The 15,972-nt window shown below is 36.7% G+C and overlaps 1 protein-coding gene across 1 annotated transcript in view; it reads right to left on the bottom strand.

Annotated features, from left to right (window-relative positions):
- GREB1 (growth regulating estrogen receptor binding 1) overlaps nt 1–13,440 on the bottom strand; it is a 143,006-nt gene extending 129,566 nt beyond the window's left edge. The window contains exon 1 of the mRNA XM_069075948.1: nt 12,828–13,440. Within this exon, the coding sequence (XP_068932049.1) occupies nt 12,828–12,984 (157 nt within the window). The 5' untranslated portion in view covers nt 12,985–13,440. The remainder of the gene's footprint in view (nt 1–12,827) is intronic.
- Nucleotides 13,441–15,972: the final 2,532 nt, after the last annotated feature.

Raw genomic sequence — 15,972 nt, 5'->3', positions numbered from 1 at the left:
GAGTAGGAGGGGCGAGGAGAGCGAAGGGTGGAGGGTGTGGGCCCCCCACCACTGTCCCAACAGGTACATACGGGGGAGGGAGGGAGGGAGGAGGAAAAGGGAGGGAGAAAGGGAAGAAGGAAAAGAGAAGAAAACACTTGACCCCTAAATGCTAAGCTCCAGGGAGCTGACAGATCCAGCTCTTTATGCAGAGAAACCATAACTCTACTGCCCTCTGAGGTCTGCTTTTCTCATTAAAAGAGCTACAGTTTAGCCTCTAAGCTTAAAAAAAGTGAATATTTAACTCTTCCTCTTATGGGGAAGAAATTGTACCATATTTCTCACTTTCCCAGCTCCTAATCCATTTCCCAATTAGTTACAGAAAGGGAAGGCCTGGCCCCCAAATATCAGAAATTAATCAACAAGCATTTATTAAGCACTTAATACAGTATGTACCTGTTGGGACAGTGGTGGGGGGAACACCTCAGAACTAGTTATCAGGAGACCAGGGCCTACTCTTGCCAGTAATTTGCTCACAATGAGGGAATTGGCTTAAATGACCTCAAAAGTTTCCATTCAGTTCTGATGTTATGTTACCTGCACTGAAGACTATCTTTGTAGTCTTGAAACATTGGTCATCAAGTCACAGCTTCCTGAGAGAGAAATGAACATTTTCATAGTGGCCCGCCCCCTGCTTTCATCAAATCAGCCTTGGTACTCACACCTCATCAGCTGCCTCTAACTACTGGACCCCTATGATGGAGGGTGGAGAGGCTCCATTTAAAGAGGTCCTCCAGGTGGCCCATCTTTTCATTTCTCACCTGACTGCACATTTTTGGACCTCATCATGCCTCATCATTATGAATCATCATATCAGCCTTAGTACTCATACCTCATCAATAATTTCTACCTCTCTGATGAGAAGTAGAGAATCTCTCTTTAAGGAAGGCCCCAGGCCATCTAGTCTAGTTCATTTCCCGTCTAGTTCAACTACTTTGGATTGGGTACCTTGTGTCTCCCTCACCCCTTTTCAGATTTCTTTTGTGTATTGGTTCTCCCCCACTAAATAGTAAGTTCCTAGAGGGCTTCATTTAATGAAAAAGAAATGTTCTTTAATTTAGCCTGCACATCTTGCTGTTAAAATAAAAATATCTGAGTTACAACTGCCAAGCGAACTGTAACAATCTCCATAAATACCCAGGGAAGATAAAGGTTGAGTTCCCACTAGAATGTGAACAGATGAATGCTCTCCTATAAATTCACAGAAGCAAATCATAAAAACCAATTGTCCTCTGCCAAGTTGTGAGTGGAAACTCACTAGCACCTGAGGCAGGAGGCAAAGCCCTGTTTTAGTCTCTATTTGAGAGAGATTCAAATTCCAAGGAGATGAATGTACTAACCTCTCTATCCCACTTGGAAGCAACATCACAAAAACCTACACTGTCCAAATGAAAAACAACAATGGAGCTCTATCAGAGAAACTGATGCTAGGGGTAGAAGCTCCCACTGCACTTGGAGGTAGATAACCTTTCTCAGAATACGGGCTCTGATACTTGGGCAATCACTTAAGCTCTCAAGGACTGTTTCTCCTCTGTTAAAGAGAAGGTTGAACTAGATCATAGGTTCTTAACCTAGAATCCATGAACTTATTTCTTATAATATTTTGATAACTCATTTGTTTCCTTTGTAATCCTATATATTTTATATTATGCATATAAAAACATTATTTTAAGACAGAGACAGAGACAGAGACAGAGTCCATAGGCTTTACCAGACTGCCAAAGGAGTCCATGATAGAAGAAAAATTAAGGATCCCTTTACTAGATGACCTAAAACCCCTTCCAGCTCTAGCATGCTACAATCTATGATCTGAGGACCACAAAAAAAAAGTAAAGCCATTTATTGTTTCAACAAACGGATTTTTTTTGGACACATCCTAAATATTGCAAAATCATTATTATATGGTCACTGATTTAGAGCTGGAATGGTCGTTGGAGATCATTTATTCAAACCTCTTCATTTTACAAATGAGAATGAGGAATTAAACTACTTTGGAAAATGATTCATAGCTCTTTTAGTTACTAGTTTTCACCTTTACTGTTTTTAGCTCATTTTGTCTTCTCAGAATGACTCCAATTTATATAACAGTTAAAAGATTTACCAAGTAGTTTTATCACAAGAACCCTGTGAGCGTAAATGTGAATGTTATGATCCCCATTTTACATTTGAGGAAAATTAAATTCCAAGAGGTTAAATAATTTTGCAAGGGTCACAAAGTTTCAGAGCCTTCTCTTAAATACAAATCCTGAAACTTCCATCCTTGTCCTCCTTCCATTATACAGTGTTACACTGACAATACAAAGCTTGAACACCAAAAAAGTCACATGGTATTGTGGCCACCATCACCTTCTATTCTCAACTGCTTCCAAGAGTCAACTGAATTCAACTGTTATTTTTATAGGGATGAACATGGGAATAAATTCATACCAGAAAATTTTATTTATATGGATTATATGTGTATATTTATGTATATATATATACATATATCCTTGTATTACCAAATGATCTCTATATTCTCTTCCTATCTGCTTATAAGAGTCAATTGAATTCAACCATTATTTAACAGTGGCCAACATAAGAATAGAATTATACCCAAAATTACATTTAGATACTTCTATATAATTATATATCAAAAATTAAATATTTATATATACGTTATATTTAATGTTTGGATTATATTGATATGTATAAATATGCATGTTTACATATATATATATATATATATATATATATATATATATACCCACATATCCTTGTATTACCAAATGATCTCTACCCCAACAATAGATGAGTATAACATACTTGGCCAATAGAGCCAAGGTTCAAGTTCAAGGGTAATATCCTATCCAAATTTTATATCTCCTCTAGCACCTAGCCTCTGCACATAATAACACAGAATCTCAGAGTTGGGAGAGTCATCAGAATCCATCCAATCCTATTCATACCTAACCAAGAGTCCCCTCTCCATAGGGTTATGCAGGAGCCAACTCAAATTGGTTCTCTGACTATTAAGTTTTCAATGTGGACATTTACACCTCAGAAACTGGCAGATGCTACAAGCCAGGTCTTGATTTATTATTTTTTTTGGTTGTCTAGAATCAAGAAAATAATGGGCAATGGTTAATGATTCTGATCAAACCTAGAAGTGTGTCGCACTTTTCCCTCCAGAGGGCTAGTTGTTAAAAGCATTTATCACCACACCTCTGCCTATACAATACACCCAACAAATGGTCAGCCAGCCTTTGCTAGAAGATATCTTTTGAAGGGGAACACATTACTTCCAGATGCAAATACAAGTCTTATATTAAGCTGTAATTTACTTCTTTGCAGTTTACCTCTAGTGACAAGCAGAACACACCGAATGCCTTTTCTATGTGAAAGCACTTTAATTATGGTATCTCATTTGATTCTTACCGTTAACCCTTAGAGGTAAGTTCTATAGTCCTACTTTTACAGAGGAGCAAACAGAATCAGTACCAGGTGAAGGGGCTTGCCCAGGGTCATGCAGCTTACTAAACATCTCAGGTTCAAGTTATCCTGACTCCCAATTCCAGAATTTTATCCATTCTGCTTATGTTATAAGGTACCTCATAATATGAAAAAGAAAAAAAATGGAGAGAATATACAACCTCAAATGAGAGGAAGCACTGGCATAGTAAAAGGAGGTTGGCATCACAAGACCTGGGTTCAAATTCTGCATCCATTACTTACTTGTCACATGACCTTGGCCCCATCACCTCACTTCAACTCACCTCCCTCAGTCTGTTTTCCTTTCTCTAAAATGAAGAAAGCAATACCTGTACTGCCAAACCTTACAGGGTTGTGGGCAAAAAATTCAACAAACTTCAGAGTACTAGAGAAGTGTACACTATTATCATCATCTGCCTAGAGGGCATGAAAGGGCAGCCAGTGGTAGTATACGGAGCCTGGAGTCAGGAAGACCTGACTTCAAATCTGATCTCAGATACTTAGTACCTGTGTGACCCTGGACAAGTCACTTAACCCTGTTTGCCTCAATTTCCTCATCTGTAATATGAGTTGAAGAAGGAAATGGCAAACCACTCCTGTATCTTTGCCAAGAAAACCCCAAATGGGGTCATGAATAATTGGATAAGATTGAAATGACTGAACAACCACAACATGCATAAAAATGTGACCAGCATTATACCTCCAATGGGATCTTAACTAAAGAGCAGACACAGAACTTTTAAATACAAACCAAAAAAAAAAAAAAAAGAATTGGAGAGCAAGTACTTCAAGTTGCACTAGGGTACAACCATTATATCAGACAATCAACAGCTGGCTATTTTATTAAATGATTAAAACAGTGGAACATTAATGATATAACTCTTCTACTTGATTAGAAAAACTCTGGCAAATGTGTATGCCGAACAACATCAACAAATTCTCTTTGGCATCTGAGCCTAGATGGGTCATGCCTCCTTTATCTGGCACCATCAGGGAATGAATACAGTGTGACAGGGAATTTCACAGCTAAATGAAACTTATTCCCTTATGAGCCAAAACAGTTTTTTAGTATTAGCTATTTTTTTAAAAACCTCAATATTGCACTTGTATATGAAGCTTTCTGAATTTTGTGTTTAAGGTTGGAGTGCCTTTTTAGGAGGTCTTATAATTACTCAATATTACCTAACAGTGGTTAAAAAAATTTTAGATTAAAAAAATAAGATGGTCAGGAGATTATCACAGTAAAAAATGCAGCACAATAGATTAGTACTGGCTATGTGTTTTCGCCTTTGTAGTTTACAGACTTTAACTCTGTTTTCTTCTCTCAGAATGATAGACTTAAGGAAAGTATTCAGTATTTTGTCCAGGTATATATAGAATTTTGTTTTTGTTATAACTGTCAAGTATCTGAAAAGAATTAAAATTGCCTATACTTATATATATATATACACATATAGTATCTACACATATACATTTACATGTGTATATGGATAGACATGCATATATGCATATTGTACATACATATACCTGTGTGTACATACATATAGATATATTCAAATATATACTGAAAGACGGATATTATTTTAGATAGAAATCTTTGTGAAATTTGTTATTTGTCCTCTCTGGATATACTTTAAATATCAATCAATGTATGTCCCCTCTTAAACAGTATATAGAAAAACCTTTCCATGCCTTGTCATTTTATGTGATCCATATCTGGATCCCCAGAGAATTTCAATGAAAGAACTACCTAAGGTAGGTACTACCACAATACTTAAGCTATCTATCTGCTGTTCTCATTCATTCTTACTGTGTGAGACAGTTTGCAAAATAGGTAAAACACTTTGCAAACTGTAAAGCTATCTTAAAATGCCAGTTATAATGATGATAATAATGGTATTTCCTAGACAATATCCCTTATATTCCTTATTAAAATGTAAGTTCCTTAAGCGTAGGAAATTGTTTTGAGTTTTTGGTTTTGTATCCCCAGTACCTAGTACAGTCTCTGGCACATAGTAAGTGATTAATAAATGCTTGTTGATTGGCCAATTCTTATATAGATCATCCTTAGTAGTTTGATACAGCCTACTTAAGTTTGCTATGTGTCTCTCCTGCCTTTTGCATAACCTCTCATTTTGATTCTTCAAACCACAAAATATACTATTTGATAATGATCACAATTTAAATCATTTAATTTTTCTCTATAACTTCAGTAGCCTTCTCCCATCATCTCAAATGATGTCTCTTATGAACATCCTCCCCTATATTACATGGCAATATAATTCTATAACTACTCCTTAGTTTTCTGGTGCCTCATGGTGCCAAGCTGTCAGTTATAATTTTGGTTGCCATTATGCCTGCCTCTAACACCACAAAACCGTATTTCCCTTTCTACTTTTCTGCCAAATAAATAAATTTATTTGTAATTGTCTGATAAAATGAATTAGACACTTAAAGCTGAGGGTGGCTTTGGAGATCACTTCATCCAATTCTCTCACTTAAACAGTAGGAAACTGAGGCACAGAGGTTAGTGACTTGTGCAGGATCATAAAGTGAATTAATAACACATCTCCTGAGTTCTGCACCAATGTTTCTTTCTACTATACCATGCTTCAAAGAACAAATAGTTTGAAGAGAGGTCCTATAAGAAGTAATATGCAGCTCTAACTTGGTGGCTTTCTCACAATTATATGGAAGTTCCTTCCTTCATGATTAGAGACTGTTCTTAATTGCTAGAATAATTCAAATAATCAATAAGCATTCATTAAGTACTATAATTTGTTAATATTGTCTAGACATTAGACATACAAAGACAGAAACAAAACAGTTCCCATCCTCAAGGAACTTACATTGTATCAGGGGGAGAGAATATACATAAATCTACATAAAATACATAAATCTATATAAAATAAACACATCATTTTGGAAATAACAGCACTTAAAAACTAAGGGGAGGGGAAGGGCAAGAAGGTCTCATGTAGAGGGTTAACACTTAAGTAGTTTTAAAGGATTCAAGGGATTACAAAAGGAAGAAGTGAGAAAACAGTACATTCCAGGTATGGAAGAGAGCCAGTACACAGGCATAGATATGGGAAATGGTGACTGGTTTGGCTGGACCAAAGAATGCATGAAGAAGAGAAACACATAGCACAGCTTTAAAAAGTAGGCTGGGATGAGATTGGGGGAAAAATATGAAGGGAATGTATTTGAACCTTCAAGTTATAGAGAACTACAGGGTTTTATGGAGTTTACTGGTCAGATCTCTGCTATAAGAAAATCAGTTTGGCAGCTATGTGGAGAATAGAATAGGGAGGGGAAAAGAGACTTGAGACAGGAAAAGTAAGTAAAGAAAATGCAATTGCAGTAGTCCAGGCTAGAGGTAATGGGGGAATGAAATCCTGATTACTGAGAGCTTTCCATAACTAAGAAGATACCCACCATCCTCTCTGGAGATCTCCATGCCATACTGCTATATGCATATACACTCTTTACTTTCACCTCTCTAGCTTTGGAAATATTAATCAAATCTACACAACCGTTCCTATAAAGGACATGCAAACCAATAGCCCTCTGGCTCCACTCTCCATTACGGACCATCTCCAAGACTTCCCAGTTCAAAAAGCCTCTTCCAGGCCACCACTGCATATGTTGGCTTCTACTTGAACATAAATTCCTTGTGAGCAAAGACTATCTCACTTTTGTATTTCTTTCCCCAGCAATTAGCACAATGACTACACAGTAAGCATTCAGTACTTTTCTACATGCCTATCTACATGAATATTTAAAAATACATATACACATTGTCACCCTATTTGCCTGGCATTAGGCTGGTGTCAGGAGAGCCATCCCTGTCAATAAAATCAAGGCTCTTTTTTTTTAAACTTAGCACTATAAATACAATACAGGAGTCAGCAAAGAATGTCTCTAACTTAGAAAAGCTGGCTACAAATTCGAGAGAAGGCAACACGAGGGGGAGAAATCCTTAGAGAATGAAACCACACACAGCCTTACACAGTTGTAGTCTCTTGTAGCACCCAATGGAAACACATTGTTCTGCAAAGCTGAAAATAACAGGAATTCAGGCTCACAAGTAAATGAAAGACTGACCTTACTTAAGCCCCCTAAAGACAGAGAAAGAACTTGAAAGCCCATCAGCAAGAAAGCAAGATTAAAGGTCAAAGGTCCACATGAGACATTCCAGGACCTTTGGTTGAATCAGTTAAGAGAGTAGTAAGTGGCTCAGCTTCTTTTTTTCCCCTTCTTTTTCAAAACCCAGGAGCCAACTAAAAGCAGAATTACTTACTTAAAGTTCCAGTGGCAAGGCTGGAGCTTTAAAACATTAATGTTATAAACCAGATTATCTTTATCTTGTTCCCCTAGACTCACAAACCCAGGATTCCAAGAGATTAACAGCTACATATTACTGCTAGCTGTGAATGGCCAATTTTGTCTTCTGTGCAGATAGTAACAGTAACTTACATTTCTGTGTGAAGCAGTCTGGTGAGGTAGATAGTGAGCTGGCCTTAGGGCCAGGAAGACTGGCTTAAATCCAGCGTCCGACATATTGGCTATAGGACCCTGAGCAAGAAGACAGCCTCACAAAGTTCTAGGCAGTTCTCTGAGACTATAAATTGCACAGAAGGGGTTTCCCCTGTACTCCCTATATGTAGAAAGAGATCCTTCATCCAGGAGCTTCCCATTGCTATATAATTCCCAGTCCGGTTTCTTTCTCTTACCTACAAATATAATATTGTCTTAAGCTCTTTAAAACACTTGCTCGAAACAATCCTATGCCACTCATTAACTATGTTAACTTGAACAAAATGACTTCCCTTTCCTGAGCCTGAGTGCCCTATTCTGTAAATTAAAAGGGTATGCATTTCAAAAAGGAATTGCAAGGACCATCATTTTCACTTTAGTGATGAGGAAACTGAGCCTCAGAAGCAAAATGATTAGCTGATATTCACTCAAGTGTGTCTGAAGCAGGATTCAAACTCAGGTCTCTTGCCTGCAAATCTGGCATCCTTCTAATTAACTATGTATGTCACACTGTCCTTCCATTTATACTTTGTTTTGATTCCATCATTCAAATTCAATTTGGCCAACACTGATTAATCACTTGCTGTAGATAGGACTGAGAGACACAAACTGAACCAGTTCATGTCATAGTGAACCCATTTCCATTACCAAATGACACTTTTCCTCATCTTTGTCTATAAAATACATACTTCTGGGTGGCTAGGTGGCACAGTCAATAGAGCACCGGCCTTGAAGTCAGAAGGACCTGAGTTCAAATCTGGCCTCAGACACTTAACACAAAACTTGGGGAAGTCATTTAACCCAAAACTGCCCTCCAAAAAGCAAAAACAAAAGTAAAAAAATAAAATACATACTTAAAAATTGTGAAAGTGATTTTGTAAGTTTGAGGGAGCAGCTTAGAAATAAATAAAATGTGCAGTCTAGGTTTGTTTTTTTTCCCCTGAGAAGAGAAAAAGGAATGGGAATTGAAGGGTAAATTGAAGAGCCTAGGACAAAAAAGAAGAAAATATTTTGTTTTTTAACTTGGCAATAGGATCAGATTGAAATTATCCTAAAAAATAAAGCCCGTGTTAACGGGGCAAAGGAGTATTTAGAATACAAGTATCCCCAGCAATAAAAATAATCTTTAAGAAGGGAGAGTGAGGAGATAAGAGGCACAGCGAGAGACAGACAAAACAAGATGTAGCTTAAACAAACCAGTCTCCACAAGGTTTTATGATGTGGCAAACAGTGGCTTAGAGTTGAGTGCTTTAGCTTACTGTGACATTTAACAAAACACAAGGATTGCCTCTTCTAATTCTTTTTTGTTTCTTTCTCCACACCCCTTGAAGACACTGAGAAAACAAAGGAGCCAGTTCAGTGCCATGAACAAATGGGAAGATGAGAAATAAGAGGGAGCCTGCCTCTGGTTTTAATACCAAAGTGAACCACTGAACAATCTCCTGACATCTGGAAGCAAACTGTTGACATTCAACCCAGAGGAATGTAAATTGTAAGCCCCAAAAGCTGACCTTGAAAAGCTACTCACTTCCAAAGTACTCTAACCAGATATGGGCATCCTGTGGGGTTAGAATTGTCAAGAATGCAGACACCCTCCTAGTGATGGGAGAAAGTTAGTCTACTCCTGCATTGTAAAAATAACATACAGATCAGAGATCCTAAAAAGCTCTCCTTCCTACTCTCTCCCCACCCACTGTGAGTTGTGATTATAATAAAATCTACTTCTCAGATACCAATCTGTTCCCACTGCTTCTCAAAGCTAAGAAAATAATTTTGCAATGTGGCATAGTAGAAAGAGAACTGGGCTTGGATTCAAAGACCTGGGTTTGAGTCTCAGCTCTCCCACTCACTGGTCATGTAACCAAAGCCAATTTGTTTTATGTTCTCAGATCCTCTGTTTTATCACCAGTAAATAGGAAATATTATTACTTGCGTGCTCTATATCAGAGTTGTCATTTTATAAACTAGAAAATGCCATATAAATGTGTTACTATAATTAAAATACTATAAAATACCCTACTAATGCTATAATTAAAAATGATAATAGTTTCTTTCACTTAAGTCCTCCTTTACATATACTTTGAAGAGGTCAAAGACAGATGGAAATATCTAATGTAGATCAAAAAATATGCAGATTTTTTTGTAGTGACAAAGAATTAGAAGAAAAAGTGGATGCCTATTGATTGAGGAATGGGGGAACCCATACTAACAAATATATTATGGTGTATAAATTAATGGAATATTATAAAGCCAAAAAGAAAAAAATGAATAATTCAGAGAAACTTAGGAAGACTCTTACAAACTGATACAGAACAAAGTAAGAAGAACCAGAACTTACAGAAGGACCAAAATATGTAAAGGGGAAGAAGAAGGACCAAAATATGTAAAGGGGAAGAAAAAAACACTGAAAGACTTGAGAACTTTGATCAGCACAGAACCAACTAAGACTTCAGTGGACTGATGATGAATATAGCTCCTGCCTCTCAACAGACGTGACAGAATGTTAGTATGAAATGAGGCATATGTTGTCAGACATGACATGTTTACCTGCACTTGTTTGTTAAAAGGGAGAGATGGGGAGAATCACTAGGAATGGCATCAATGAGGGTATAGGAAGGCTAAAACTTTTAAATAGAAAAAAAATTAAATTAAAAATAAAATCCTTCTTTAATGCCTCATCATAGTGTAAAAGGGGCTCTAGGCTCCTAAAGTTCTACCAGTGAAGACGGTTGTATTACTAAAATGAAAAAGTTTCAAGCCTGGTCTTGATGATAGAATGTTTGTTACATGAGGACCATTTCAGCAAGCTCAAAGAGACTCTTCAACAGCCTCACCTCAGGTTGATAAATTTTTCAGTCATGGCAACTTCTAAAGATTATCTACTAATCTATAGACAGGTTCTGATAGCTTCGGGAGAGGGAATACCCAACACTAACAAAAATCACAGACTATGGGAGCCCCATAGTACTATTTTCTTACTGAGCAAGAACTTCATCTCAGTTTCTGATCTAGGCTATCCAAAAGCTGGCTAGTACTTGGGATGAACTCCCACTACTAGAAGAAAGAATGGTCCTACACCTTCATTAGTGAAGTCCTGTCAAATGATTTCAGAAAGATTTTTGTGTAGCTGAAAATGGTCTCACAGTTTAGTTGCCAACACTAACCAGTACTGTATTTCATTACTTTGTAGCCAAGTCTTAAGCACTGTAGAGAGAACCACCAATTGCATCCAGATCCTCAGGGCTAGACAGAACAAAATCACAAAATGTGAAAGCAGAAAGTTAGCTTAGAATAAAAAATTTAGGAATGGTCATCAGGGAATCAGAGGAATATAGAGACCTCAAAGGCCAACCTTCTCATTTTACAGATGAAAAACGAACACCCAGACAGGATATATACAGTTGGTCCCTGCAGATGTCCAGCAAGATGTGCCCAAAGTCACTTAGCTACCATGTAGACAAATCAGCACTTAAATACAGGTCTTCTGTTTCTTAGGGCAATAGTAAAAAATTAGTAATACTATTTATTCCCATAAGCACAAACTCACTATTTCTGAGTTCAATTTCTTTTCAAGGGCTATGCTTTTGCTAATTTGCAAGGCTAATTTAATTAGGGACATTCTCAGTTATTACACAATGAAAGCTCTTTGGCTGGTATAAGAAAAAGCAGTTAGGTGAAATCCAAGGCCCGGAAAGGTTCAATGCTAATGTAAATCCAAGTCTATGTTTTGGGGAGGGGAGGAGTGTTCACTGCCCACCTGCATGCTACCCACTAAACTCCCCAAACTACTGGACATCAGCTTTTCATTTATTATTATAATAAAATGTCCAATATATCCTAAAATTGTCAAATAAGGCATTTTAAAAAACTACACTTTTTAAAAATTTATCTGAGGTTCTACTCCATTGGACCCACATATTTTAGTAGCAACACACCCCTCTCTAAAATTTGCACATCCAAGAACATTCTTAGACCACACCAATCAAAAACCAAAAGGAAAGCCTTGATTAAACATTAACTGTCTCTTCCAATGGCATTCTATGGAATTATGTTTGACATAAAAATCCAACATCATAAATTCTAAGCACAGCTAAAAGACAAGAATAATAAAAACAATACTTTTTCATGCAATTAAGCTTAATTCCTTCAGTAATTAAGTAAATCCTGAAGCTTTCCACAAGCATTAAGAGCAATTTGATTTCAATTTGGATAGCTTTTCAGTAGCTAAGAACTTCTTGTTTTTTCTAGGTAATTTCTAGATGACCTCAGCACTACTTATCACAAACAGAAACCACCTTGGGTATTTGACTAAGTTTTGCTGCCAATCACTGAGAAAAAAATAAAGTTGCTTTGAGACAGAAGAAATGTTAACATTTCTGACTCATCCACATGAAAATGTTCAAACCCCCCCCCAAAAAAAAGAGATCTAAAATACAGCTTAAAAACAGTATAATTAACATATTCTGCCTGGATAAGCTATACTGGTCAAAAAGGTGTATGTTTCCTCTTTTAACTTTATAGTAATCTTCTGGCCTTCCAATTTTGCTGATCCAGGAAAAATGGTCTGATAATGCTGATATCACTTTTCTTCCTAATATTTCACAAGAGCCTCAAAACACTCCTAATACAGGAGTGGTTTGTTTGTTTACCAATTTTTGGACATGTTCTATAAAAAGAAGAAAAGGAAAAGTTTTGAGAATATATCACCATTTTTTAAAAACTAATCATTCAAATTTAAAATACATGCATGTGCACATAAAATATATATCATATTCTCCTACCTTCCAGGGATGAAAGCTGTTGCTCAGCTTCCAAGTACAGCTGAGAAAATATTGGCCTGGGAACCAAGTTGTTGGACCGCAGTGAGGCCTCAATGGAATTATGTAAGACTTCTTCAAAACGGGTGGTCTTCAGCTGGCCAGCATAAGAATTTCCCATCTTCTGAAAAGAGGATGAATTAAAGAAAATTTACATTTGATTTCAGTTTCCAGAAGGGATGATGCCTATAAGTTAAAAGTATACAAAACAATCCTGCTCTTGATGAAGGGGCAAGAGCTACATTGTTTCATTGCAATGGTAAGAAAAGGAAAACTGACAGTCTTCACCCAGCAGACTCCCCTCCGCCCCCAAACCCTCAGCCTGGTAAATTACAGGAAGTTATATAAGTAACAGCTTTCCATTATTCAATGGAGGCAAGGAGGAGTCTGACACTTTAAAAAATATTTTACTAGAAACTGGGTTCTTGTAATTACCAAGTTTAACATGCTTCATGACATTTCCCAAAGATGCATTCCTGTATAGAACAAAGAACATCACTACCCAATAACCTTTTTTTAAAAAAAAATTCCATAACCTAAAACAAGACACTCTTTAAGCATTCAGAAGAAAAAATACTTCTTGTAAGGGAGTAACAGGCAATTAGCATTTCAGAGAACCATCTGCTCTCCCATATTGCTTTTAAAGGAGTCTCCAACTCAAAAGACTAGGGAACAGATAATCTATGAAGTCATCTTCTGCCAAAAAAAAATAAAATAAAACAAAACAGACTGTTAACTTTTAACATCATATAGGAAAAACAAGATGCTGAATATGTAGGGATAGGGACTGAGCCTATGATTTCATTGTCATAGGGAACTCTTAGATATTAAGAGCTCTACACCAAAACAATTACTACCTTCCAAGAATTACCTAGAGTACTGAGAACTGTTAAGGCACTTGCCTAGGATCTCACTGTATGTGTGGAAGGTAGAATTTGAACCCAGGTTTTCCTAACTCTGAGGCCAGTTGTCTTTCTATTAATAAAGCCATACTACCTCTTCTTTGCCTTTCATGTGAAGAAATAAATGTACAAATGTCTGTGTTTAATTGTCATGTATGAATGTGATCGAATATTATTGTACCATAAGAAATGAGATAATTTCAGAGAATCCTAATATGTGAACTGCTGCAAAGTGAAGTGAGAAGAACCAGGAGAATGACACTGTAAAAAAAAACTGTGAAAAACTTAACAAGTCTGATCAATAAAATGCCCAAACATTTCCAGACAACTGTGATGAATACAAGATGCAAAGATGTATATTTTTAAGCTTTTGTTATTTTATTTTTATTGTTACATTTAAAAACAATTTTTGACATTCTTTTTTAAAATTCTGAGTTCCAAATTCTCTCCCTTTCTTCCTCCCCCCTCCCCCATTGAGAAGGCAAACAATTCCATATAGGTTATACATCTACAGTCATGCAAAACATATTCATAATAGTCATGTTGTGAAAGAAAACAGAGACAAGAAAAAAAGTCAAGAAAAATCAAGAAAAAAATGTAAAAGTATGCTTCAGGGGGTAGCTAGGTGGAGCAGTGAATAGAGCGCTGGCCTTTAAGTCAGGAGAACCTGAGTTCAAATTCGACCTCAGATATAACACACACACACACACACACACACATATTAGCTGTGTGACCTTGGGCAAGTCACTTAAGCCCGACTGCCCTACCTTCCCCCCTCCAAAAAGCAAAAAAAATTAATTAATTAATTAATTAATAAAAGTAAGTTTTAATCTGTATTTAGACATCAGTTCCTTCTTTGGGTATAGATGAAGTCCTTCAGAGTTGTCTTGGATGGTTGTATTACTGAGAATAGCTAAGTCATTCACAGCTGATCATTTTACAATATTGCTGTTACTTTGTGCACAGTGCATTTCACTTTTCATCAGCTCATCCCAATCTTTCCATGTTTTTCTGAGAGCATCCTGCTCATCATTTCTTATAGTACAATAGTATTCCATCACAATCACATACCACAACTTGTTCAGTCATTCCCCCAATTGATAGGCATCCCCTCAGTTTCTAATTCTCTACCCCCAGAAAAGAGCTGCTATAAATATCTTTGTACATATAGGTCCTTTTCCTTTTTGTTTTTCATCTCTTTTGGGATACACAGACCTAGTAGTGGTATTGCTATGTCAAAGGGTATACATGGTTTTATAGCCCTTTAGGTATAGTTCCAAATTGCTCAGAGATGTACATTTTGATCAAAGCCACTACATAGATTCTTTTGCATAACTAGTCTGATTTGTTACAAGCTTTGGTTGAGGGAAGGCAGAGGATGGAGGAATTGTGTTGCCAAAAAAAGTTTGTAAATCAAAACATTTATTTTTAATTCATGAAAGAGAATAGAAAGCCATACAGAAGAAGAGCAGACAAGCAGAATTCATTATATGCTTTTTTCAAAAGCAAACAATATGAAATGGAGATTGATAATCCTAAATGCTTTTTTCAGTGTTTGAATTCAGAGTTTTGAAATTAAATTAAAAAGAAATTACAGTTTGCATACTCATAGCATGTCTGATTACAAAGGCAGTGTTTTTTGATGGGAAGAGTACAGGATCTGTATTCCAAAGCTCTGGATTCATGTCCTACCTCCAACTACTACTGGCTTGGAGCCAGCAGTGGGTGCAAAGGATGAACTGCTTGGCCTAGAATCAGAAACACCCAAGTTCCAATTCAGCCTCAGATACTGCCTGTGACCCTGAAGCAACTACTTAACTTCTGATTGCCTCTGATTTCTCAACTATCAAACAAGGATAATAATATCACCTACCTCTCAGGATTGTTGTAATGATCAAAACCAATGATATTTATAAATTTCCTATTCAGCACAATGCCTGCCTTATTGTAGCGGCTTAATAAATTACTTATTCCCTTCTCTTCCCCTGGATGACCTGGGTAAGTCATTTAACTTCATCAAGCCTTATATCCCTCATCAGTAAAATGGGAATAATAGTACTACCCAATACCTGCCTCCTGGGCTGTTGCAGGCAAAGTGCTTTGCAGAGCTTAAAACTATTAGAAGATCATAGGATCAGACACTCCAAAGAACCTTAGATTATCTCTGCATCTTCATTTTTACAGATAAGGAAACTGAGACCCAGAAT

This window comes from Petaurus breviceps, unplaced genomic scaffold (genome assembly GCF_028583685.1).
Source record: "Petaurus breviceps papuanus isolate PSGF00001 unplaced genomic scaffold, PetGlider_PUasm1.0 90919, whole genome shotgun sequence".
Lineage (NCBI taxonomy): Eukaryota > Metazoa > Chordata > Mammalia > Diprotodontia > Petauridae > Petaurus > Petaurus breviceps.
This window is presented reverse-complemented; position numbering and strand designations above follow the sequence as displayed.